General features: G+C 40.0%; 1 protein-coding gene across 1 annotated transcript in view; it reads right to left on the bottom strand.

Moving 5' to 3' along the window:
• FBN1 (fibrillin 1) overlaps window positions 1-27,559 on the bottom strand; it is a 144,800-nt gene that overhangs the window by 25,946 nt on the left and 91,295 nt on the right. Inside the window, exons 25-43 of the mRNA XM_041469038.1 lie at window positions 26,995-27,219; window positions 25,695-25,820; window positions 25,474-25,602; window positions 24,910-25,035; window positions 24,656-24,781; window positions 23,791-23,913; window positions 20,063-20,188; window positions 19,120-19,245; window positions 10,920-11,042; window positions 10,249-10,371; window positions 8,347-8,472; window positions 6,700-6,822; window positions 6,019-6,141; window positions 4,984-5,148; window positions 4,536-4,604; window positions 4,297-4,422; window positions 2,913-3,035; window positions 2,644-2,802; window positions 1,680-1,751 (exon numbers count right to left, since the gene is read on the bottom strand). Of these exons, the coding sequence (XP_041324972.1) occupies window positions 1,680-1,751; window positions 2,644-2,802; window positions 2,913-3,035; window positions 4,297-4,422; window positions 4,536-4,604; window positions 4,984-5,148; window positions 6,019-6,141; window positions 6,700-6,822; window positions 8,347-8,472; window positions 10,249-10,371; window positions 10,920-11,042; window positions 19,120-19,245; window positions 20,063-20,188; window positions 23,791-23,913; window positions 24,656-24,781; window positions 24,910-25,035; window positions 25,474-25,602; window positions 25,695-25,820; window positions 26,995-27,219 (2,439 nt within the window). The remainder of the gene's footprint in view (window positions 1-1,679; window positions 1,752-2,643; window positions 2,803-2,912; window positions 3,036-4,296; window positions 4,423-4,535; window positions 4,605-4,983; window positions 5,149-6,018; window positions 6,142-6,699; window positions 6,823-8,346; window positions 8,473-10,248; window positions 10,372-10,919; window positions 11,043-19,119; window positions 19,246-20,062; window positions 20,189-23,790; window positions 23,914-24,655; window positions 24,782-24,909; window positions 25,036-25,473; window positions 25,603-25,694; window positions 25,821-26,994; window positions 27,220-27,559) is intronic.

Raw genomic sequence — 27,559 nt, 5'->3', positions numbered from 1 at the left:
AGTAACTGATTTTTGGCAGGAAAAAACTCAGCTGCTATTACAATTATATGTCTTGCCTACTGGGTCCTTACACATCTTAATATTCTGACATGAGAGAGTTCAGAGACTCCTCCAAAACCTCTGCCTTCAGTAAACATCGACATATGCACTGAGGTACACAGCCATAGAATATGGTGGGAAATTGTCAGCTGACAGGAGTTTCCATCAGATAATGTGGTTTTGTTTGTTTTGGTTTTTTGGTGGGTTTTTTGTTTGTTTGTTTGTTTTGTTTTTCTGCTGGATCCAAACCCTAATTTTCTCCATTAGATTCTGTAATTTTGAGTCCTCTTATATACAGAATGAATAAAACCAAAACTGGTTCTGAAACAAACACCTGGAGTAACTATATAGAACTTTAATCCAAACAGAGAGTAACATCATTGGACTGTAAGCAAATATTAGAGGGTACACAGAGCACTGCCCCTGCAGAGGGCTCTCCCTTGATCCTGCGCCTGCAGGTGTATGGGACATGAGTAACCCCTGTGCAAACATGAGGCTGAGTGCCACAGCCTCCACCCCAAGGCAGCAGGGAGAGCTGTGCTTGGCACAGCTGTGAGAAGCTGTGTGTGCATCAGTCCCAGCACAGGCCTGCACTCGCTGGCTGTGCTGGTGGGCTCTGTGGGACAGCCCTTCTGTTTCCATTGGCTCCTGCACTGCACAGCTCCGTGCTGCGGCAGCACAGAGCAGCCTGCAACACCCCTGCACACATGTCAAACACTGCAGCTGCAGCTTCTACCTGTGCATGTTAGCAACATCCAAGGGCTCCCTGCTGATGCTGATGAAGGGCCCAGTTAGCTGAGCAGACTCTGCAACAATCTGGACTAATGTGGTATTAGCTAATAGCTAGAAGGGGAAACTTGCTTCCAAGAAATGACCTCGTAAATAATAAATATTGTGCATTTCTGTAACCTCTTTAAAAATTACATTCCCCACTTTACTAGAAATATTTTCATCGAACTAGCTAAACATTGCACCACAGCAACAGCTTTGTGCTAAAGCATCTGATTACTGCCTATATGCCATCTCTGTTAGTTACAGGGTACATTATCTGCTTTTCATTTGCATTTTAGTGTAAATGAAAACAAAAGGGAGTCCCATTAGGGATTTACTCAATTCCTTGTCCTAAAATTCCTCCTCTCTCTCTTTTTTTGTTTTGCAATTTGTTACTCACGATTCAAATGTAACACACAATAACATATGTGAGAAATATTCCAGCTGAGCAGAAAAAAGGATTTTTGTGTCAAACCAAAACCCAGGGGGACCGATGTGAAATGTCAGACTAAATCTTGCTTTAGTTTGAAGGAAAGACTCCCAGTTCCTCTCAGACCAAATGCTGGTTGGCCTTACTCCCAGACCTCTCATTCCCAGTGTTTGTGCCCTGCTCATGTAGCCCTGATTACAGTTTCTTTGGAGCTCTGTGTTGCCTTGATTACAAGCAGCAACTGTCACTGCTGCCAGCCAGGAGTAGCCAGTTTGCACTTAAGTTTGACTTAAACAGAGGGTTGAACTCCATTACACTGTTTAATTGTTATTCCTCACATGAAAAAAAAAAAAACCACCAAAATTGGGAAAACAAACCTCCCCTCTTCCCCAGGCAGAGGTAGCATGGAATTTAGTTCAAAACATAAATTACAGCTCACCAACTGGTAATCCAGTATAAATGTCAATGAAGAAGCCAGGCCTTTGACTTCCACAGAGTGTGGAGAATTCATCTGCAACAGGAAAGCAAAGCAGTGATTAAAGCATTTGGAATTAATCAACAGTCAAAAAGTCATCATATGCTCTGGCCAAGAAAGTTCTTCTACTCCTTCAGAACCTGCAGAGCATGCAGAGGTAGGCAGCCCCTTTCCCAAACTCACCATGTCAGTTCCCTTGGGTTCTTACTCATTTGGGATCACATGCTGATTTTGCTCTGCTTATGCCTATCCCTGTGCATTACAGTGTTTCATACAATTTTAGATCTCACTTGTAAAAACCTGAACTACAAGTTGAAAGAATCAAGTGTCTAGGAAGCTGCTTTTGAAGCAAACCACCTCAAACCAGATTGGGATGTTCTGCAGTCTTACCCAGTGTGGAAGAGTCCTGTATGCCCCCTGCAATTAGCAGAGACACTCCTACATCTTCCATTTGGCTGCTCAACACAAACATTCTCAGAGCACACCAAGGTATCTCTGCCAGCCCCTGGCTGCCACCAAGGCCCTTCATGGCAAACAGCAATCGAGGCAGAGCAGACCAGACCCTGTATTTGTTGGAGCAATACCAATAAAGTCTTGGTCAGTGCCTCAACAGTGGATCAACAAGCCATCAAACTGGTGCAATTAATCCAAGAAATAAATGGATTAATCAATATAGAGCATGAAGTCTCTGAGACAGTGAAACTGGCACAAGGTGGGCACAATGGACACAGTATGGACACAAATCACTCCACATATGCCTTCATTGTGACTAGGGCTGGTCACCTCCAGGACAGAGAGGCAACTAATCCCTTCATTTTAGACACATAAGAGCAAAAAAAGACATAGCATGTCTAATGGTGTTACACTCACTAATAGCAATGATGATGTTACCAAGGCCTTCAGATAGCTTTGCAATACAAAAATGTACCTGTGCTGGGGATAGGACACTGCTCACAAGGCTTGTTCCATGCACGTCCAATGTTGTAGGAGCAGCAGCACATTTTCTTGGTCATGTTGAAGAGCAGCTCACCATCACAGGTTTGATTGTCAGCATAGTAATTTCTGTAACACAGACTTCTTCTCATATCTGCAAAAATTAAGAAAACCTCAGGCCAATGCAGCAGGCAACTCTTAGGGGAGATGATCTCCCTGGCCCAATGCACTAAGATAAAGCTTTAGAGAAACCCCAGCACGTACCCATGCAGTTGTTTCCTCCATTGACTTGCATGTAATCAGGAGGACAGATGCAGGTGTAGTTCCCAACAGTATTGTAACACGTGCCAGGCCCGCAAATGCCAGGTGTCTCACACTCATTCACATCTAGAAGAGAACAAACAGGCAGTGAGTGAGTGACCACAGAAGCTTTCTTGTTGTGCTTTTGAGAACAAAAATGTCTCAGTAATGTCTGAGGTAGGAAGGTACTGGTGGAGAAGAGCTGAAGGCACTCTGAGGAAGGTCATGGAGGAGTGAAGTCACACAGAAAAGGAAGTAGCAGCACAGGTGGCCATGGAAAGCTCAGCTGTGATGCAAAGATGGGAACTCTGATATGTCTGGATAGCTAAGAAACAGCAATTTGGCTTTTGCATCTGTTGCACAAAAATGGTATTTGAGGATCTCCTCCATTCTGGACTCTTAGATCTGGAAAACAACCAAAGTGGCTCCCTGTGGAGTTCCGACTGAGCACTCACTGAGAAAGTGAGCCACTTTCCCAACACAAGATATCATATTTACTACATCAAAAGACTAAGTTTTGTTTAAAAAAATCTAACCAAAACCAAACACTATCTCCAAAACACCTCAGTTCCCAAAAGCTCAAAAATATTTCCCCAGCCTTAAAATTTTAGAGTATCTTTGACACACCACTCAGCATCTGTTGGGCTACATAAGCATAATGTGGATGAAGCACTTTGGTTCAGCCTTTATTTAGGGCCCGAATGTTTTGTATCTCTGCAGTGAGTTTGAATCTCATAAGCACTACATTAACATTATTAACAATCTGGAAGACCAAAGACAGCATGGACAACAGGAAATTTTAGAACTTGATGGGCTGCCTAAGATTTTATATCCCGTACACCTTGAGAGTGGCACATAGTGTGACACATACTTCTGACTGTGCTGTGGAAAGGAAAATGTTTTGCATTACAACCAATATTTTCAGTTGATGACTTATCAGCAGGAGTGAAAAAAGCAATGGAAAAATACATGGACACAGCAGTTCACCAGATTCATGGGCAAAGTTTGTTCTTTTAACTGACTGCTTATTTATTGCCCATTACCAAACAGCTATTTTTATAGCCAGTTACCAAATTATGTCTTACTTGTAGAAAAAATTTTTGGGTTTTCATGTTTTGATCAAAATAAGATAATAAAAAAAAAACCTTGCATATATTTCAACATGGTCAGGAAGGAATTTTCACATTCTTAATGCAAGATTTCAACTTGTTCAATTTTATCGCCCTGTAGCTTTACACTGCTTAGTCTGGTTGTGCTCCTTTTAAAGTAAAGATTAATTCTTTGCATATTGATCTGTCATTATTTTCAAAGGATAAAGCAGAAGACTAGTTAAGTGAAAGCTCCATACCATCACACACTCGAGTCTCTTCATTCAAGTAGTACCCTGATGGACACTGACACTGGAAGCTACCAAATGTATTAATACATTTTCCTCCTTGGCAAAGTCCAGGCAGCTCTTGACATTCATCAATATCTGTCCAAACAAACATATAAACATTTTATTAATGTTTGCAATGGAAAAAAAAAATCCTCACTACAGAGTTTCATAATTTCAGACATATAAATATAAGAAATTGCAAACATTACCTTCTAATATAACTGTAATAGGGTTTGGTCTAAATCCTTCCCCTCCAGGGCAAAGAACCTTATATTCAGCTGAAAGCAAAACAGATTTATGAGCATATGATAGTAGAAACATTTTCAGCACAATTGTTTTTGAAAACAGATTATTGCAGATAATTTAAATGTAAATTTACAAACTAACCAGCTAGAGACACTAGATTTTACTTTGTAACATTATCTGTTATTCCAAATAGTTCAGTAGTTTTCAGCGCAATAGCAAACTTTCTCAGAAGAGATAATAATATTCTGACTAAATAATCTTTCTGAAAGACTAGTGAAGTTTTTGGTGAAGACCAGTGGAAGCCAGTCCCTTGCATGTCCACAACAAATGCACAGCAGTATTTGACCTACCTGGCTAAATTAGGAAAAAACCCACCAAACACATTGTTCAAGGCAGGAAATGCAGACTCACTTGTGTTCACCAGCGGGCAGTGCTCACAGGGAACTCCCCAGGCTTTGCCCAGGGAGCAGCAGCACGAGGCCTTGGAAACGCCAACTCCAATCTCATTGCTGCAGAAGGTGCCACCGTTATCTCCCCGGGTTTTGATGTCCAGGTAACAGTTGCCAGATCGTGTATCTATTCACAATGCACATAGTGACCAACACATCTTAGGAGAGAGCAAAACACAGCACATCCTCCCAGGGTGAAGAACACCTACAGATGGCTCCCATTTCTTGCAGGACACAAAAGCAAGGAAGTTGTGTTGCCCAGGGGGCCCCAGCATTTCCACTTAGGTAGGCTGCCCCACTTGTTGGCTTTTTTGGACTTTTCACAAAGTAGGAAATTTACTTATCAAGTCCAAGGGCACGTCAGCAAGGCTTATTCTCATTTTCACTCACATTTTCCCTCACATTTGTACATCTTTCCAGTTCCAGACATCCACTGCCTTCTCCTCTACTAAAGGTTTACAAGCAGGAAAGCATCTACTAAATGTTAGGAATTTCAAACACATTAAAATTTGAGAAGCATCCCTACACCCTCTTAAACAAACAAAACCAAGGAAATATTAGGATTACTAAGCAGTTGGAGCCTAATACAAGAGCATTTCCATTGGTCATAAAGCTGCACCTAGCCAAGTGCACTCAGTGCTCCAAGAGCACGGGTGGCTTCATGCCACAGCTTCATTTGCCTGCCACCTTGGGGCCAGCTGGATGTGAACTTAAGTTTGTTGAATTTTAAAATTGTCTCCTGCTTGCTGTAAATTGTGGACAGCTCTAACAAGCCCCAAGGGGTTGCTTCTGGCAGCGGGGCACTGCTGGCATGGTGCATCAACTCTGGACATGCTCCTGCTGCCCTATTACAGCTTCTAAGCCAGGGGCAGAAAGATGGGAATTGAAGAGCCCGATCAAGCCCTTTCCCATGACCCAGGACATTATTCCTAAGCAATCAGCTTGAAGCCCCACTGTGTAACTTCCTTTGTAAACAGCACAGGGAGTGGTCCCTTACCAACGCATCCAACGCGGGTGGGATTCAGCTCGAAATCAGGAGGGCACTCACAGGTGTAACTACCAGCAGTGTTGATACACGTGCCACTAATGCAGGTTGTAGGGTCTGCACATTCATTAACATCTGCAAGAAAAACACAGCACGTGGTAAGCAAATACTCAAGGACAATAAAAACTGTTGATACATCAGGTACCATATGCTGACCATCACAAATCCATTAGTTACAAGATAGTGGTCTCTCTGAAAAATAAACAGGCATTCTAGAAGAACAGTAGTCTGAGATGAATTAATTATTTCATAGGAAAAAGAAAAAATTACTTTTTTTTTCACTTTTTTTTTTTCCTGAAAAATATCAATCTATGAACAAGATTCACATAAAGTACTAAAAAAAACTTAAGGGAAAAATACAAGACAAGGACATAGCTTACCATCCAGTACTGAGGAAATCTGTGATCTGTTTTTCCCCTTCTTAAGGGAATATCAGAGTGGACAAAGAACAGCAAAGAGGAGCATAAAAAAGGTATGGAGAACCCTGTGTTATACAGTAGGGAAGAATCCTGTGTTATACAGTCTGTATTTTCCTATATCCAGTTTGATTTGTACAGCTTCTTAACAGAATTTCCTAAGGAGCTGCCTATGGCATTGACAGAAGATTAAAAGGCATGCTGTTCAAAGTTTTACCTGTGCAGTTACCACCACTTCTGTCCAACTCGTAGCCCACTTCACACTCACATCGGAAGAGTCCAGGGAGGTTATGACAAGTACCATAGACACAGATGTTAGGAAGTGAGCACTCATCAATATCTGATTAAGGAACAGAAGGGGAAAAAAATATGAGGTTTCCTGATCTTGAGGCTTAGAGGACTGCAAACATTTTCAGCAGCATTGATCTGGAAGAGCTTCTGCACATCGTGTAAGCCAAGAAAAAGTAACATGGAAGATTTATGTTGGAGCCTAAGGAATCTAATCCATAACGATTTTTTGAGAAAAAGGCTCCTTCCAATATCTCTGGAAGCTATGCCAGAAACTATCCTAGCTTATTAGTGGGCTAATCTGACAAGTAGCAATATTAAACATAGCAGAAGATATGCCTTAATAAAATGAAGTTTATTATAAATCAGCAGTCATTTGCAGAAAGCTGGACACCAGCAAGAGAAAAGCCGGTGCCCAAAGGTGAACTTCATATTCATCTTTGGGTTTCTGCATTTGACAGATCTAGTTTGGAGAGCAGACACTTTTATGTCTGTTCTCCAAACCACTGAGTCTGAAACAGTATTTACTGAATGCCACATGCACTGCACAAAGAACAACTAATTTGATACAATAAAAAAGTGCATGTTTACGAAGGACCTTAAAATTCTGCACTTAGTGTACACATCTGAGACATGAAGGCAAGTCTGTTTTAGCAACAGGAGCTAGCCTCTAAAAAAGCTATTTAAACTTAGCTAAAAGGTTTGAAAGTAAATTGTTTCATGAAACATTATGAAACCTAATATTGGTTTCGTTTAAAGAAAAACTCACTCTCAAATTATTTATCTTAGTAGATTTCTAAAAAATAGACCACTTTTCAAGGGGAAAAATCCTTTTTAAAGTGAGGTACTTATGAACTCCATTAAATACCAGCTGTCATGAGTTATGTCAGATGATAGGGCTGCAGCTTCTTGACTGACTTAACTCATTAGTGTTATAACAAATGAGGATTTCAAATGTTCAAATCAAATATATGACCTTAATCATGTTGGTAACATGTTTATTATTTGTTTGTTTTGAATCTTTGTATATGCAAAGCTCTTATGAACTAGTTGTAAACTGTTAACTGACAGCTCACTTTTGAAACTGAACAAAAAGGATTTTTATTTTTGGTACAGTCATGCAGACTTCCTGCAAGGCTTCACACTCTGATTCTGCACCTCACAGAAGCCCTCAAAGCATATGCATTGTATTGGCTACCAAATCCCTGTTTTTCAGCTTCATACAGACCAATGTGAAGTAACTTTTTCTGTTTAATCATTTTGAATAAAATGAAGAACTGGACATCAATGATCAAGAAGAAATGGCAGCTATCAGTGCCATTTGGATAACCAATCAGACCCCAAAATAATATATCATAAGATTGGCTTTGAAAAGCTGTTCTCTTTATATACAGCAGGTAGATGAACATCTAAAGGTCCATAATAAATGTATGAAGTGCAAAAAAGCAAATACTATTTAAAAAATTCATGCAGTTCTCAATACAACCACAACAGCAAACAATTGTAAAAAATTGGAACATAAAATAGTATTAAGGCAGAATCTGTTGAGTGTTGCTTAGAGCTTACAAAGAATTACCTTCACATGCTTTCCCATCTACACTTGGCAAAAATCCCATATCACATTCACAGCGGTACCCTCCGGGGGCATTGAGGCACTGCCCATTTTCACAGAGATTCAAGTTTTCTGAGCATTCATCGAGGTCTGTAAAAGGAAGAGATATTGCAAATTAGCAGTAAAGATGGTTTTCTCACCAACATTTGAGCTGAAGCGTTCAGTGTTCCAAGCATTTTAATTATTCTCTCTGAACACGTGCAGAAGAAACTGCAATCTAGTTATGTGTAGAGGTTACTACATGTAACAGCTCTGTATACCCCTGACATGTTGCAAATACAACTTCTAATCAAATGGAAAATCAAAAAGAAAGGCACGGACTCTTATAGTAGCTCCAGTTAATAACAACTGGAGGCAGACACAGGGTCAAATTTAGACTCAGAATGAGCACATGAAACTTATTATAGTTATTGTTTCTATTACAGCGAAGCCTAGAGGCAGTAATTGGAAAAAAAAAAAGAGGTTTACTATGCAGTGAGCAAACATATGGTAATAGGCAGTTCTCCATGCCAAACATCAAAACAGTGACAAAAAGTGGCATGAAAAGAGCTTCATCAAAACTATCAGGTTAACAGCTGATGAGAGAAACAGCCTTCCTACTGGACTCCACTCACCTTTGGATAGATCATGGCCCTTACTCTCAAGCTGAAATGTTACACATCACCAAAACACCTCCTTATTGCAACAGAGTCTGGCTGGCAGCATGAGTTTTGAAAAGTCCATGGCTGGTAAATCAAAAATCACCTACCAGGGAGAATGCTGCACACTGCACACCTTGGCAGAGGGCTTACAGAACATTTGAGTGCTCTAGCTTGAGTCCCAGACACCTCTTGAATTCACAAACAATAAAGTATCCAAACAGAAAAAAGTTCTACTGAATGCAGAAATTCTGTAAGCACTCCATCTGAAGGGTGTAGGTTACAGACTCCTGGAAATCATCATACAGGAAATTAACAAAGAGCACGGGGTTAGGAAGGCCACTGAGGCAGCTGAATCAGATTCAAGATGAAATTACACTGAGAGAATGAAACAGAATTTCAAAGTCTCCTTAGAATTTGGAATTATTCAAATCCAGCCTTAAACATAATAATCCAGATTCTCAGATGCTCTAAAAACCTGCTGCAGCTGATAGAGTGCTGCTGATTTGCACCAGCTGACAACCTGGCCCACCAGCTCTGCCACATGGCTCTGCTCCAAGCAGCGAGCATCCCCAGCCACACTGCAATCCTCAGAGCAAGAGCAGGGCTCCTCATGACTAAGCACACATGAGCTAATCTGTTCTTCAAAGCAGAAGACTGAAGTGTGGGTGGGAAACATCTCTCTAGCAAAGTTTTATCATCTCATTTACAGTTCATAAAATGAGGTTTCAGAAGCAGCTACTTCCTTCATTCTACATGCCAGTACTGCATCCTGACACCAGCTCTCAGGATGATGGAGTAAAGCAGACATCACACACTCACTTGTGGAAAGGACAAACATTTTTAGGCAATTTTGTGAAGTAATTTTGATGCATATGCCCTATTATTTAAGTATTAAGGTGAGTAGCCAATGGAATCGTTTACTAACTAGCCAAATTACATAATCAAGCATTGTTTTAATAATTTTGCCACTCATTTAAACTAACAAGAAAAGCTCAATGAAAAATTTCATTTTATCAAGGGAAAAAAGTGATTGAGTTAGACTATGTGTAATATATAATATTTCTTTTAAGCTATGGCAACTTAGGTGAAGGAGAAGACAATTAATGATGACATATTAATGAAAATTTCAAATGTTTAAAAGCTGTTTTTGTGTATTGGATCACAGACTAACTTAGGTTGCATGGTACCACTGGAGTTCATCCTTTGCTCTCCTCAGACAGCTCACCTGTACAAGTGAAACCATCCCCAGTGTAACCCTCTTTACACAGGCAGCGGTAAGAGCCCATCGTATTCTTGCAGTCAGCATGTGGGCTGCACATGTGGGTTCCATTGGAGCACTCATCCAGATCTTAAAAGTAATAAAAAAGGGGAAAAAAATTAGTTAAAAAATCCATACATTAATACAGAGTTTAAATAGTGTATGGCACACAGAAGCTCTACTTTAAATAATGTTCCATAATAAACCCATACATATGTATGGCCATCTGACTGAAAAAGTGGGGAACAGCTTATTTGCAGCCCATCAAGGAAGTGTGACAAGATAACTGTGACTGAGGAAGCTCCAGGGCATTCAGTACTAAGGCCTGTACCTTGTTTTCAAGGGGAGCACCAGGAGGCCCCTCACTGCCTCCCATCAGCTGCCCTCAACCACAAAGCATCTCTTTCCATGGTTCAGTCTGTTCTCATCATTTCACAAACCAAACATGAGATAATGCTGATTTCACAGATACCACAGTGGAGAATTTGTTCTCCAACAGATCATGTCAAATCAACATAACAAGTTCAATAACCATTTGCCTTCACATTTTATAGGTGTAGTATTACTTTTTTTCAGAATTACTAGAACCTCACTGTGGTCTGGCTTTACAAGTAAGTACAAATTCATAAAACTCTTACCTGTGCACTTGATACCATCTCCAATCCAGCCAGGGCTGCAGCTACATTTGAAGCTTCCTGCAGTGTTTGTACATATGGCGTGTCTGTCGCAGTTATGGGCTCCAATTTCACACTCATTGATATCTGTAAACAGAGATGGTTGAGGAGCTCATGGAACACACTTTCTCATATCCAGATAACTGACACTAGAATTTCTCAAGAAAGGCAATGTGAACGTGAAAGCAAGCCTGCATTTTTTACAACATGACATTTAAAAAGGAAGGTGAAGACAAAATCACAACAAAGAAAAGCAAAGGAAAGCAAAGAAGCATGTAGCACATTTCAAACATGCTGCCCCACTACCTGTTCTTCTAATAGGCACATAAAGCAGTGCTGCTGCAGCTCACTTCAAAGTATATTCCAGAAGGAAAACAGTACCTTGGAAGACAGCCTTCCCAGAGTGCCCATCCTGCAGAGGTGGGCAGAGTCTGCAGAGAGGGACTACACTGGTGGCTCCACATTGCAGAGTTTGCTAAAAAGTGTCAAAGGAAACTGCTGCCCAGGGACTCCTGGAATGCAGCACTCACACAGCCCCCACATATCTGCACAGATGCTGATGAACTGCAGCCAGGCACCACCAGCTAGCTGCCCCTAGGATTGTCCCCAGGCAGGGAATGAAGCAGGTTCTGCTTGGCCAGAGGCTGTGTGCAAGGTTGGGGACAGGCTGTTCCACTGCATTCACCCAGACAGCTGAGGAGCTCATCAGGCAGGCAGTTTATTAGGAACTCAGGAAACCTAACACAGTGGGAAGAAGTCAGCATCCTTGGAGACACCAGGCAGCAAGTCATCCAATCTTCAACATACATGGTCATGCCAACACATTCTATTTCAGTACTTGCTATTTTCACCTTATTTTCATTTTTGGGCATTCTCTGGCAATGTCAAAATGTATAGACTGCAAAACCCAAATTTAACTCCATTCTTCCTTCTCTTCTCACAAGACATTACTGATGCTCCGTATAAGTAGTTGGAGAATGCATAAACTAAAGGTGAAGTTTCCAGAAATTACTACTGGTAACTGAATCAAAACTGGCAGGAATTTTCTTGCCTGGCTGAGCTTTGGATTTTACAGTATTTTCTGTAACTGAGCTATTTAACTGCACTTTACCTCCATGCAGGATGTAACCTACCTAGAGTTTACATCAAACCACTTAAAACTGATACCCATTTTTTAGCCTTCCCAGTTGTCTTTGATGTTGCTGTAAGCCAAATCATCTCCCTCTGTAAAATAGCTGATGGAAAGGGAAAACAAGCTCACACCCCCACATGATTCCACAGATAAAAACCCAGCTCAGACCCTTCTCAAGAAGATGATTAAGAAAAGGCATCAGCCATCAAATATGTAACAACCTTTGGGATTTCCAGCCCCAAAATCACAGACTTGAATTTCCCTATGATTTTACCTGCAAATAATTAGCTCTTTAAAGAAGGTGAGGTTGTGGAGCTAATGCAGAAAGTGTCCAGGTATCACCTTAACTATCACCTTTACAACACTTCGGTTTGTCTGTTCACACTTCTCTAGACAAAAGGCTGTGTCCTTTCACTACGCCTTGTACACATATTTTGCCTTTTCACATGAATTCAAAAAGCAGACAACATCTGTCTATTATCCTAAAATTAAACAGTCAAGGCCAGAAAACACCCAAAATGACTGCTGGTTGGGAAGGACAGGGTGTTTGTTTGGTGAGCTTTGTGCTTGATGGGGTTTTTTGTTGTTGAGATTTTGGGGGTTTTTTTGTGAATTGGTTTTTGGGTTTTTTTATTTTGTTTTATTTTGTTTGTTTGGGTATTTTTTGATGGGTTTGCTTTCAATGTTTTGGAGGTTTTTTACTCTGTTGAAGTGGAATTTAATCCAATCTTACTTTTCTGAGTCTCTTTCTAAGCGAGGCATTGCTTTGACTCAAAACCCCAGACATGAGCACTCCCATAATCTGAATGCTGACATCTAGATATGAATCTAAATCTGGCAGCTGGAATCTACCACTAATGAATGTTAACTCCACCAACAGCCCTGAAAACATGCAAATGGACACTTACTTTTTAAAACTTAAAAAAGGGTCAGGAGCAAATAATCTCAGAGCAGTTTTTCCTTTAGCATGTGCAGAAACTCATGAAGATAACATCACCCTAAACAGGAAACTCGTGTCTGTCAAAAAATCTTAAGGGTGGCCTGAAAAAAATGCAACTCATTTTGGCTTGGGGAAAGACTGGAAGGAATTTAGAGAGGTCAGCTACAGTATACACTGACATAAAAAAGCTGAGGCAAACACTCTATATTTTAACCTTTACATTATTTTAAACCCCAAACTGTTAAAGCACTGCTCACATCAAGATTCCACTGTATTTGATTATTTGGTGCTTTGAAACATACAATCACAAGTTTCCTTATACCCTGCAGAGCACAACAAAATACAAAAGAAACCCCATCACCAGTAGAGGGGTTTCTGCCAAGAATTTTTTTAAACCACCAGCAAACACAAACAGAAACTCGCATGCAACAGCTACACACAATGAAGTCATGCTCAGGCTCAAATTTAAGAAAAGCCAAGCCAAATTTTCCACTCCCCATAAAGTGGCTGTGGACTCCATCCCACCACGCACTGACCCACTGACACACTGTACCTGAGAACCCCCACTAACACCTCCCAGCAGAACAGCAGCACCACAACACTGGGGCCCTTGCAGTGGACACTTGCTCCCCACCAGCTCTTTGACACACATTCTAAAAAGCTTAGAATCTTCTTTGGAATGAAAGCTGCAAGTACAAAACTATACCCAAATGCGGGTATTTATAATGGGATCAACTTTCTCATTTCAGTGGCATCAGACACTGAATGTCATTCCACTTGCTTTGAATTTAAAAAAAGGTTTTCTCCAGTAAAAATTTTCAATAGATTTCAATATGTTTTTGCCTGGGTAAAGATCAAATAGGGAATGCAAATTGTATTCTCCAATACCAACTACCTTTAAAGGCACATTGCAGGGCTTATTTCCATGATGTATGGAAAGTTTTTTTCAGATACTTAAATGAAAGCTGATTGAGGCATATAAAATACCATCACTGGCTTCATCCCAGATTTTACTTCTTTTCCCCTGTGTTTAACTCAGATGCTGTTTTGCTATAATCCCAATTCTTTCCTTTCATTGCACAGCTGAGTTGTAAGTCTACATTTATTACATTGCCATTATTTCCAAGGCAAAAGAGATCTCAGACCAAACATGGTTCTGTGTAAACAGTGCACTGAAATCAGTGGAATTTATGCCTCCTTATACTGGAGCTTAATATGGATTTATGTTGCCATAAGTATTGAATTATGGCTTCACAGAATGAAACAGAAAGGAGAAATTGAGCTCTGTAAGGGAAAAATTAACTCAATATCTTTAATAAAAGCACGAGTCCAGCCTGTTCTGTCTGCATGGCAGTACAAACAGTACTATACTCTTCAAATACTCCAGCTATTTTCATTTAATTGTCTGAAGACAAAGGCATTACTCGGTCTGAGTAAAGGTATCATGACCCAAAGAGCACCCACGAGGACACTACTGAAGTCAGGGTTTCACACAATGATGGCCTATTCCCACTGACTTCATGGGGATTTTCACTAAAGAGTAAAGGAGTGAGTCACTGATTTATATCAACCTTCTCCTTCTGCCTCCAGCATGAGTCCGTGACAAGCCAAGGAAAATAAAGACATTCCAGTCAGAGACTGACACTGCATCCTCAGCCGGTCCCACTGTGCCCCAGTGCTGCTGCACACATGTTCTCAGCTTTGCAATTGCACAACTCCCATTTATACTCAGAGTTGTCTGCCTACAACAGATGAGAATACGCACAATAAATAATATGCAGGTCTGACATCATAACAATCCTAAGCACTCTGGGGAAAAAAACCTGTCAGTCACCCTATTTTGTTGGCTCCTTCAGTTCTCTTCTTTGGACAAATATTTTTTCTCTCAAGCCTTTGGAAATTAATAAAGTGTCTCTCCCATTAATCACAGTGGCACAAATGTTTAGGGCTCTCAAAGTGCGTGCAGCAAAAATACACATCATATATACCTGTCACTCTTGGCACTATGCTTGCAAAATGTGACAACCAAAGGAAAGAAACTGCTAGCCAATATCTGCACAGCACATCTTTACCCACTCTGGAAGTGGATCGCTGAAGGTGGCCAGAGAGAAGCATGGGAATAAGTCACTGTTTCCTCACCTATACTCTAGAAACATTCCTTTGCATTTGAACAGAATGAGAGTGTACATTAACTGAAGAACATTCACATGTTCATCGCTGGGCATGAAATCCTCTAGGTATTCTGTGTACTGTTTTCTGTTAGGTTTCATTGGGCTTCAATGGTCTATAAGGATCCTTAGCAAACTGTAAATTTAATTCAGACTCCACCCATAAATCAGTACTGTTTGTCAGGAATTATGCAAATCCCTTAAGCATTTTCTGACTTTTCCATTTTTTTGGCAGTCTCTGCATATCTGTGCATTTTATCGCACTGACGTTTCACTGGCATTTCGAGCCTGGGTCCAGTTCCCCAAGGGCCAGTCGTCTGGTGGAAGTCACAAGGCATTTCCTCCTCCTGGGTTGCTGCCCATGTAATCAGGTAGGAAAAACGAAGGTTTTTTAGAGGGAAAAGACTGTAAATTTCAACTTGGCGCTCATACTAGTAGAAAAATATATGGGAAAATCCCCTATTCTGGTCTTCCTATATGTAAAATTGTTTTCTCTTTTGGAATCACTCTCAGATTTTATTTAGCAAACTGTATTCTTGGAGTTTCACATGGGACAGTTCAGCTCTTGCCTGCTATCCATCCTTACATCATCAGCACACTGAGGCACAGTGTGTTATTGCTGGACAGATGCCTATTGCCAGTACTCTCCTCCTGAAATACCCCCCTTTGGTGGGCAGGATTTCATTATCATCTTCTGGTATTTGGCCTGACACAGCCAGCTCCCAGATTCATGATGGCAAACATATGCTTCACTGGTACCAGAACTCTCTTGTGCCATCGAGCCTGAAACACAATGTATTACTAATGGCCAGAAGCCACTAATAATAGAGAGAAGAGTACATTATACAAGTCACAAAATATTATGGCTGTATTTCTGAGGGCAAATGACAGGCTCACCTCTTCCTTTCCCTGTCTCAGATGTCTGACCCCTCTAGCACCAAGTTCCTGTCAGCCATGCAGGTATGCAGAGTGCTCACTCTTCCTGTATCCACTAACGCCGTCATCACTGGAAGATGTTCCACACAAACTCTCCAAGCTCACAGCCCACACCAAAGCTGCAGCTGAATACCTTCCACCAGCCTTCCTCCACATGGCAACAGCACGGCCCTTGTGGAATTGGAGTCTGGTCTCAGCCTTCCAACTCCCTGAGCCTGCTGTGGAGAAATCCAGCTGACTTGTAACACATTTCTTTTTGATCTGTTGGCTATGTTGGGAAATGACGGCCCAAGTTCACCTCTTTCAGTTTGACTCTGTGAAGAGCACCCTAAGCATGTGCAAGCCCCCCTCCACCAGGAACGGCCAGGGGGGCTGAGCACACAGCCATAACTGCAAGGATGGACGGCAGAGAGTCAGAGAGGAATGTGTTTGTCTGTGAAAATATCAGAGCAAGTTTAAGTCTCTACATCAACAGTGAAATACTGCAGATTTACAGGCAGTAATTCAGAGTGGTGATGAACTACAAAATACAAACTCCAGTTCCAAAGCAAGACTTCATTTCTGCAGAAGTACACGTATACCTTATTGACAGAAAAAGTAGAGAAAAGGTTTTTGTAATAAGCTGGGTGATCTGGAACTGGGATAGGGGAAAATGCAGCAATCTTCTCTCTAGTGGCTGCATACCATTGCCTGCCTAGGAAAATCTAAAATGAACTGTTCTTAGCCTGTGTTATCACAGTTTGCCTTGTGAATGGAAAGTAAACCATTCATAGTATTTGATGCTGGAAAGCTGCATCTACAACCTGTATTTTTGCATAGTAAAATTTTAAAAATAGTAATTTTGTTACTAAACTGTCCACATCCTTACTGAGAACCAAGGAGAGGCGAGAACTAGGGCAACTAACATCTGTGTGGGATGGGAATGTAAGTCAGTGGGTGGATTCTGAATACTGTTAAATGATTGGGGGGGAAAAAAACAAGTTTATTTGTTAAAATGAAATCACTCAGTAATGACAAGGGAGCTGAAATATTTAGACAAAACTGGAATGGAATCCAAAGGACATGATTTAGTTGTTCTCAGAAACAGAGGATCTCCCATTCAAAGTACATGTTTTTGTAACTTTTTTTTTCCATGGGAATTCCTAAAAACTGTGGATGCTTTTGATCTTTCTGTAAGACAAAAACTGAATTCTGGAGTCAAAGTGCTGTTGGCAAGGTCCTTCCAGAAGAAATATTGAAGGATGTTCTCATGGTCTGCAGTACCTGAGTCTGGGAACTTCAACTCTGCTCTAATACTGTGCAAACAAGAAATGGGGAATTCAAAGCTCTCCAGCAGCAAATCAGACATTTTAAAAAACAGAATGTGAGAACCTGCACAATGTAATCACTATGGGATCTGTAGCCACAGTTTTTTCGTTATGAAACCAATCTAGAAATTTCCTGCTCTGCTTCCTGCTTTCTTATTTAAATTTTAAAAAAAATTATTATTTGAGTATGATCCCACCTCAGCTGTATCAGCATAACTGATACTTCACTTTTTCATCTTAGACTGCAGGGCTCTTTCAAATTACTGAGGCCCTCTACAGTATCTGTTGGAATTAAGGTGTTCTGCTGTTTTTCCTCGTGAGTGCCAGACTCTCTGAAATACTGGCATGCAGACAAAAGCAGGAAAGGTTAAAAATGTGTAAGGAGGTGGGAAGAGCCCTCATGACAGACAGTGTCCATCCACAGGTCAGGGCTTGGCTGGGACCAGGACAGAGGGATTTCCTGGTGTCTCCTTTAAAAATAATTATTGCTTGGGACATTTGCCACTACCTTGAATCACATGATGCCAAAATGGTGGCTATTTGCAGGCACTTCTCCAGAAGCCATACCTCAGATTCCTCCCCTGCCTCCACGACCCTTCTCTGTCTTTTGCCTTTAACTCACTTCTTCATCTTCCCTGCCTGCTCCTTAGGCTGGGACTGATAGCTGCACCATGTGTAACTGACCAGCGTGAGGGCTTTCAGGTCCAGAGATCTGAAAATCTTCATATAATTTAGCACAGAAACAAAGAACACTGAAATGCTGGTCTACAGAGTACAATTAGGGATTTCTTGGATATAGATCAGTTCATATGTAAGTCAAAGTCAGCTGTTACTAATGCACAATTATTCATCCATAGCCCAATATGCAAAATACGACTCCAGCTCTCAGACTTTTCTGTGAGAGCTGTAAAAAACCAGCTTCATATATTTGGGACATTTAAAAAAATATATAATTAAATATATACATATTTATATACAATAAGGGCAGACTAAGAATAAAAGTGTGTCTCAAAGACATTGCCAGAAATGTGTTTACCCTAAGTCTACATTAAAAATTATATTAAACATATGTTTGCATTCATATTTGGGCAAAGTCTAAGACTCTCAACACCTTGGCTTGAGACACCAGCACTTGGATTATTAATATCATGCCCTCAGAGCCTGTATATTTGAATCTCATTTCTGTTTGCTGGCAATACATGAAATAAAGCAAATTCTGATTCAGCTGATAGAATGTAGTTGTGTAGCTGTATTGTCGACACGTTGCAAAAATTGAAAATATATTTTAGCACATATTTCAAGCCATCTGTGTTTGCCAAATAATACTTCAAACAAATATGTGTTATTTGCTTGCATAGTATACAATTAACTAATCCAAATGTACTGAGATCCTCAGGAGTTTGTCAAGTTACAGAGAATGGCATTTGCTGTTCTCTTAGATGAACAGCTGTGCAGTGACATACCCAGTTTTGATCCCAGTCTTTGCTCCACTCATTTCAGCAGAAGCAGCATCAGGCTGAATGCTACACCACTGAAGTTTAGCAGAACACAAGCTCAGCAAATTCGGATGAAAGGTAAAATAAGAGCACAAGTAAGTGAAAAGAAGCACAGTGAGAAGAGGTTCTAAACACCAGAAAAGCAGACTCATGAGTTTAATTAATAATTAAGCTTTAAAACTTACCTGTGCAACCAGTTGTGCCTTTCTTGCCTGAATATCCCATATCACAGTGACAGATAAACGAGCCTTTTGTATTCTCACAAGTTCCACTCAGACAGATGTTTGGATGCAGATCACACTCATTAACATCTAAAAAACCCCATGAATTAAGATTTATTAAATACAAGTCTTAGAAAGTAACTGGAAAAATCTCTCTAGATATTAATACTGATACAAACACAGGTCTAGATATGCAAAGAAAAAGCTGCTTATAGTAGTTATTCCTTACCTAGCATACAAGTGTACATTTTAAGATCTGGGGTAACAGTGTTAATTACCATATCTGCATTAACATACCTTTAATGCCAGCTTTTCATAAAAATAGACACTAAGGTGCAGTACATTATCCAAAGAATGACTGTGATTATTGATAATTCCTATATATATGTGTCTGTATACATTTATATATGCATGCATGCATTGTCTAGTTTTGTCAGACGTTTCTCTTGAAATACACTCAAGATTTTAAATTAAAATGTGAAAATGTGGTTTTGGAGATATGCTGTTTCACACTCTGTTCTACCATGGTACAACACTTCCACAAAGTTTTGTCTCAGAGACAAGTTTAAATCAGCACTGGTGATTTATCTTGCTAGAAATTTTCCACAGCATCATCTACTTCCTTTCTGCAGGCACTCTTTTATCTAATTTGCATAAAAACTTCACTGGAAGAGGACCCAAAGATGCAATGCTATAGATCATGTTTGCACCCCTATCTACAGGGATTTACAGAAGATTACATTTGCAGTTGTGCAACAGGGCTGGTTCTGTGGTCAGGTGACCAAAATTAGGAAATAAGAGCAATACTCTTCAAATATCATTGTCTGTCTACTTGGAAAGAGTGCCTTAATAAATAAATATTTTTTCAGTGTTTAATGCGGATTGGAATATATGTATTTTCACTTACCTATGCAAGTCTTCATGTCTTCAGATGCCATGAATCCATCATAGCAAAGACACCTGTATTCTCCTGGGATGTTTGTACACTGGCCTCCATCACAGATGTTAGGATTGTCTTCACACTCATCAATATCTACAGGGGAAAATCAGATTAAAATATGTTACCTTTATCCAGTGCAATGAGCCATCATCATGGCAAGTAAGTATTTTAATGCTCTGATAAACATGGCGAAGATTGAATCCTTGTAAATAACTGAGCAGTACATTGCAAAATTGTCCTGATGAGTAAGCTCCTTGTCTCCAGCTAAAGTCAGTGGCTAAACAACATTCCCTTCTGACTCAAATGGGAGGAACAGGAACCAACTTTTCCTTCAGAGAAAAGAGCTCCAACAGAACCTTTGTCACACCACAAGGCCACATAAAATTGGGCATTCTTGGACACAAGCCATCATTGTTGAAATCAATGGAAGCTCTGAAGTCAAATTCAGTGACAAAAATATCAAACTTTATAGATCTTGAAAAAGCCATCATACATGCAATGTACCTTTACAGATCTCAAGGGTGGTGACAAACTGGAAACAGTTCAACTCATGATGGGAATAATTACAGTACATACATTAATTTCACTAAAAGATTTTTATGGTCTTATTTAGTATTTCAGCTGACAGGCCAGGCCAGCCATATAGTTACATCCTCTAGGATGAAAAGTTGTTTACTTAATAGATAACTGATAAAATTGCCACCACTGATTGGAGCCAAGCTGCAGAAACAGATACTTTATTATATTAAGGCAACCATGCTAAGTTCTGGAATCTTTCAGAGCCCCTGGGGTTATGCTAGTGTTCCTTGTAAAAATCCCTAGAATCTTCCTGTGTCAGCACCAACACAGACCAGCAAGAGCAAAAATCAGAATTTCTGCCTAGTGATACCATGGGAAAAAAATCAGCACAAAAAGGACAAGATTCAGGAATCTTCTCCAAGAGAAAGGGCGTAACTCATTATCAGAGCAGTCTATTGTGCATTGCAGTAATTATGCAGCTACAGAAAATGAACTCACATTAATTTAAAATATTATGTTCATTATTCTGCTGTATTTCTAGCAGCTAGTGCTTGTGTGGATACACGACTTCTGCAAGGAAGAAGGCTGACCAGTCCTTGTTTATCTTAACAAGTAAATAATGTTGACATGGACATAAGTCTGAAAATGTTAATTTGGAATGGAATTTGAATTAACATGCAAATTTAAGCCCTAGAAATGGGAATAATAGTGACAGAAATAAAGAACTTTATTTACTAACCTACCACTGTACCGATTTCACAGTTGGGGGAAAATCAGCTGACAAAGAACCTGTTGTTTCTCCTAATTGAGCTGATTATTTATGCATAACCTCACCAATTCAAACATGACCTACTACTGAACTGCAGAGCATTCTTACCAGGTCAATTATCAGCAAATATATTCTGTGATGGCTTCCAGCTTTGTGTGATGTTAAAGATAAAAGACATGTTCACACACAGAGAAAACTGAAAATGTAAAATAGGTGTTTCACAATTGAAGGTCACAGTCCTATTTTATCTTGTAATCTAACAGTGTAAAACCAGATATTTAGTGCCATGAAAGCAAAGTCACAAATTATTTTGCTTTTTAGTTTGGCCAGAGGCAAAAGTTTAGTATGTGGATTTTGAATACTCACCAGATGTTTACATATGTAAATAACATCCTTTCAAGAGAAGGAAGCAGCGTTTTCAATACTAATAGGGTAGTGAAGGTGACCCCCCACATCTCTGGATATTTTCTTAGATTTGACTTGACATCCAAAGTTGTCTGGTGTTTCTGCTATTTAAACCTTTTTATGTGTGGCTATTGCACTCAAGTCCTTATTAGAAGAGAGTATGAAAATGAATAGCTAATGAATTACAGCTGGTCTGTGAAGGAAATTCTATTTTTTGGAGTCAAGGTATGCAGAAATAGATATGTAGAAATTCATAACTAAAGTAAGATCTGACTACAAACTTCAATTGACATGTTCAGGGTCAGGTTGATGTGTGGACAAACTACAGAGACTCCATCCTCTCCCCACAGCAAAGGCACATGCTTGCATTTTGACTTTGAGAACAGAAAGGTGCTAGTTTCCTATTCCAAGGTTTTTAGTTTAATATGCAGGAAGGTGCTGTAAATGATCTGTTCTGGTTTTGGGTTTAGAGATGTGTTTGGGTGGCAAAGGATAAGGGGGAGTAAAGACAGAATTGTTTCTAGCCAGCAGATTTGAGATCACAAAGACTGTCCAAGTGCACATATGGGTCATTTGGTCCAAGTCAAATAAAGAAGATGAAAACAGAAAAGTGGCTCAGAGACTCTGTTCCCCCACCTCCTCCTCCTCCCTTCCTTCTCATGTCACTCGTAATCCTCTCACTGGGCTTAGATTCTGGCTGAGGCACAACTTCGATCAACCAGTTTTATTTTTGCACTAAAAAAGTGCCCCAAACACCAACGTTTGGGCAAGTTTTTGTAAAAGCTTGCCTTTTCTAGAAACTTGAGCTAAAGCAAACTACTTCTAATCTAAATATTTTAGGTTTTCAGGGTCAATCAAATCTGCACTTTTTCTAGTTGAATTCTTTCTTTGAATGAGGGTCTGATACTCGCTGAAGGCTGGCTACTTTATATCTTTCTGACAGAGCAAGCCACAATGTGGGGGAAAAACCACATTTTGCTGTGCTTTACGGCTCTTTTATCTTCTGGAATAGTAGTGAGTGGCCTCAGGGTAATTGAGACCCTGGTTCAAGGTCCACAAATATTTACAAATTCTAAATGTGAGCGCTCTAATAATCCAGTATAGAAAACTCTCCATTTGTTCAACTATAAAGGCAATTCTATTCCAAGGGATTAACCCTGTTATAATTCTCATGCTCTTCAAGGAGCTCTTGGATGGAATTGGCAAACAGCTGGCAAATATTCACATGCCTCATCAGGCCAGTGGCTGTGAAGCAAGAAGAGAAAATTATCTTTCCAGTAACCTATGTGGTAATCACCAAGTACAATTCACTTCCTGGGATTATGACTTCCAGACTCCCAAAGGAGAGCACCCGGCCATAAGAGAGCTCTGAAAATTTGCTCACAAACTCTTCTAAGACTGCAAAAGACCTGTTTCCTAAGAATGACTCATATTATTCAGACTTCAATTTCTCTGCAAGTCATTTAGAATTAATGCAGCATACTTGCACTTGACTAAACAAAGAATTAAAAATAGGAATTTTCTTGCTTGTTTAAAAGCAGATACCACAAAACAACAGAACAAAGCAATCAGCTTCTTTTCTACCATCTCTGTCTATCTCTCCAACATCCTCTCTCCAGCATAACCATACAATACACATGCACAGCATCTTGGCCTCTGTTCATGATAATTTTTTTAATGATCTTCAGCCTGTTTTGGATTTGGATCTACTACAATACCTTAAGGGGGAAAATTTATCTCGTACTGAAAAAATTAGAGATTTTTGTTATTAAAATCAAAATCAACTTGTACACTTTCTGAAATTATCAACCACCAATTCCCTTCAAAGCACTTTTTTCATTCTGATACTTTGGAGATATTTACTTCAGAAGAAGAACCTCACTTTCTATTTTTTTTTTTTAATACTGTATTTGTTACAATAGATTTAACCTTAAAAAGAAGGGTCATTTTTAAATTATTGAAATAAGCCCTTTAAGCAGAAAGTTCCCAAAATCTCTCTTACCAGTGCATGTCCTGTGGTCTGGCATGAGTGCAAAGCCTTGTTTACAGCTACATTCATAGCTGCCCTCTGAGTTTGTACAGAAGTCTTCACAGCCACCATTCATTATTTGGCACTCATCAATATCTAAAAAGGAGAAAATAACAGTTAAAACCCACAATATCATTTACTTTAAAGCACATTTCAAGGACACACTTAGACTCAGCTTTCCAGTACACCATCAATCCAGAATCTATACTTGGTGTTTGCACACTGACATTCAAGTGTTTGCAAAGGTAGGCACTGGGAAGGATTCAGGCAAACCAGGGATGGAAAGACTGCATATACAAACACTTCTGTGCTTCTCCTTCCACATACAGAAATAGCACTACATTAGCACAGGATCATGAGGGCAGCAAAGTTTTTGTAAGATTCAAGGTAAAAAAGTACTTGATGGAATTAAAGCCAGTGGATTTTTCCATGGCACAGTAGAAGGAACGTATGCAACTGAACCTCATGATTCTATTTCATGGTCCAGCAGGAATGATGATTTTTAATTAAATAAATAACTAATATAACAAGTTACTCCCTCTTAATCACCAAAGTCTGAAGTCTTGGGGCATTAAAAATATGTGATTTTATGCATCATGATTGATTTACTAGAGAAAATAATCTGTTACTCAGCTAAGTGTAGCACTGCCATAACTTCATTCAATTCTCTCGAAAACAGATGTGCATGTTTTGGAGACTTTGCATACTATTTTAACAAACTCTAATAGATTTTTTCATTCATGGTTAAAATTTACTTTATGTATCTACTAAACTGAAAAAACTCTGTGTGTTTTATCTTCCCTGTTTGCTAGAGCTCCCGTGCAGATTTTGTCCTTACCGATACAGTATAGCTTGTCTTGTGTGGACTGATATCCAGGGTTGCAAGCACACTGATACTTTCCAATCAGGTTGACACAACGGCCATTGCGGCACAGGTTGCTGCTCAGCTCACATTCGTTAATATCTGTTGCAAAAGAAAAATAGGAGCACATTCTCATCCTGAAAATGGTACTAAAGCAAACGCTGCAAATGCACAGCACAATAGAGGTACAAAATGCTGTGCACAATCTTGATTCTGCCTGCATGTCTCACCTACACATGCAGAGATATTTGGTGATATCTGGTGGCCTGGAGGGCAATCACACCGAAAACTTCCCTCTGTGTTGATGCAGGTGCCACCTCGGCAGAGAAGGGGATTGCGCTGACACTCATCGATGTCTGTGGGGAGAAAGGAGGCACATCAGCACAGGGCCAGCACATCCCTCACCACAGCCCCTCACCCATCACAGCCCTGACTGACCCTGCAGCCTGTCCTAGAGCCAGTCATCCCTTGCACCATAATGCAGTTAGAAAAAGAAAATAAATTCAAAAAGGCTTCTTCTAAATTTTAATTTACCTTAGCTTCAAAGTTCAGAATGGTGTCCCACTCAGCAAGATGGGGATAGTGAGGATAAATTTAATGTCCTAAAATCCTGTCCCTTGCTTATGTATGCTTTGGCAACTTGCAGAAGCAGCAAATTCACATTTAAAGTTAGCTTTAATAAGTCTCACAAAATAAGAGAGACTTAAACCCAAGCACAATCAAACCTTAAAAAAAAACCCCAAAGAAACCATGCATAGCATACTGTTGTACATCTAAGGTCTATAAAAACATACCCATGCAGTTTTTCATCATCATAAATCCACTTTCATAGCCTTCAAAACATTCACACTCAAAGTCTCCAGGAGTATTGACACAGATGCCTTGGCCACAGAGATCAGGAGAGATGCGGCATTCATCGATATCTACAAGACAAAACACATTCACAGGGTTTTCAAAGGAGTTCAGTTTTCCCTTTTCAATTCACAGCTATGAGACAGACATCCATGTAGTTTACCTGTGCAGTTTCTCTCTTCAGAATCAAGGGCAAATCCACTGTCACATCTACACTTAAAACTGCCAATGGTATTTCTGCATTTTCCATGGGTACAAAGGCTGGGGAACATTTTGCATTCATTGATGTCTGAAAATGAGATAGTGTGGACATATGATGTTACCATTGCATACAAAAACAGTGCACACAAGAGCAATGCTGACATCAGAACTCAGCACTTTTCATGGCAGTGACCCCTCCCTGTGGGAAAATTAAACCACACTACATAAACTGATAGTGACTTCCCCACAACCAACAGTGTAGACAGATACTCTGTGCTGGAATTTCCAAGAACGCTTTCTGCTACAGAATAGTATTAGTCTCCCCTTTGTCCTGCAGGATCTGATCTGCATGCAAATCAGGAAGATTTCAGCGGACAGAGGATGAAGGCAAAGACAGCTTTCAAAAGAAGCACTCTGTCTTCTAATTTCTGAGAAAAAAAATGTGACTTCCATGAGTCACAGAAAACATAATGAGCATAAGTAAAAGCACATGTCACTTTCTTTATGCATAATTAATGGCTTAGTAACTGTTTATAAAACAAGGCTGAAACTAACAACAGCAATTGTCATTCATATATATATATTCCACTCATTTCAGACTTCATAATGTTTAGTTTTTGGCTAACTTCTGACACTGTCCAGCTTAATCTCCCTGGTAATCATGGAAAGACAGCTTTCAGCACATGATGCTGGGGTGTCACTGTGTGATTCCCATTTAACGTTGGAAGTTTACCAACAAGAGTCATAACATAACTAGGTTTACTGTAAATAAAATTTTCTGATTTGAGCCATCACCCTGGAAGCTATTTCCTCTACTTCTCCAAGTAGTTTCACAAGAAATCTCCAAAATTATTCACCATTTTTTTGTTGTTTCACATTAGAATTAAAGTTATTGCACTCTTCACAAGTAAGGATTGCTCCTTCAATACATCCAAAGCTGACTGCCCAGTTTGTTCCAGTTCTTGTACTATGAGATGCCAGGAGGCAAAGTCAGGCATAATTTAACTTCTCTAGTGACACAAATTCTGTGTTTTGAGCCTGCAGTATTATACAGTATTTAATGGTCTCTATCACAAACTAAATTGTCTTGTATTTTATTTGGACTTCAGTTGCCATGAAATCTAAGTGGATTTTAAAACCTGCCTTAGGGTGAGTGAAGTACCTATCACCGGAATTTTCAAATCCAGAGGAGCTCTCTGATGGAAGAGTAAAAGCAGAAGCCATCAGGATTTGCTGACATTAACCACAAATGCATCACATACCTTTAGAGAAAGGCTTCCCACTTATTTCTATCTTCGTAGAGAACCCAGGTCCCCTTGGGCAAAGAGCTTCAAACTCAGGAGTTCCCCTGAGAGGACACTCCTCGCACTCGTAGCCCCAGGCTGCCCCCACGGAGCAGCAGCAGGCGTCCATGCGGTGCCGCCCGGGGATCTGGGACGTGCACTGTTCGTCCTCGTGCTGCAGGTAGCAACTCTCCAAGCGAATGTCTGTTGGGCAATTTAACAACATGTTGAGAAAGAAAGAGAAAATTTACTTCACTGCAGAGGAATTTTTTTCCAAAATCCCTTCACAGGACAACTCGCTCCACGTTTTTGCGGACTCGGAGGAGCATACCAAGCTCACTGCATAATTCCTAACAGGAAAATATTAATGCTAAACTCAGAAATTAACAGCTGAAGTAAATTTAAAGCACCACTCTGAAAAATGGTGTTCAACACTCAAAGTAAATTTTGGATCAGAAAAGGATTTTAAACTTTCCAGCTTGTCATAAGGCCTTTTAATTACTACAAGCTATGCCTTGTTCAGAGGCAAATTTTGGGCATTACT

This window comes from Pyrgilauda ruficollis, unplaced genomic scaffold (assembly GCF_017590135.1).
Source record: "Pyrgilauda ruficollis isolate IOZ18807 unplaced genomic scaffold, ASM1759013v1 scaffold23, whole genome shotgun sequence".
NCBI lineage: Eukaryota > Metazoa > Chordata > Aves > Passeriformes > Passeridae > Pyrgilauda > Pyrgilauda ruficollis.
Note: the sequence above shows the minus strand (reverse complement) of the source record. Positions and strands in the feature narration are given on the sequence as shown.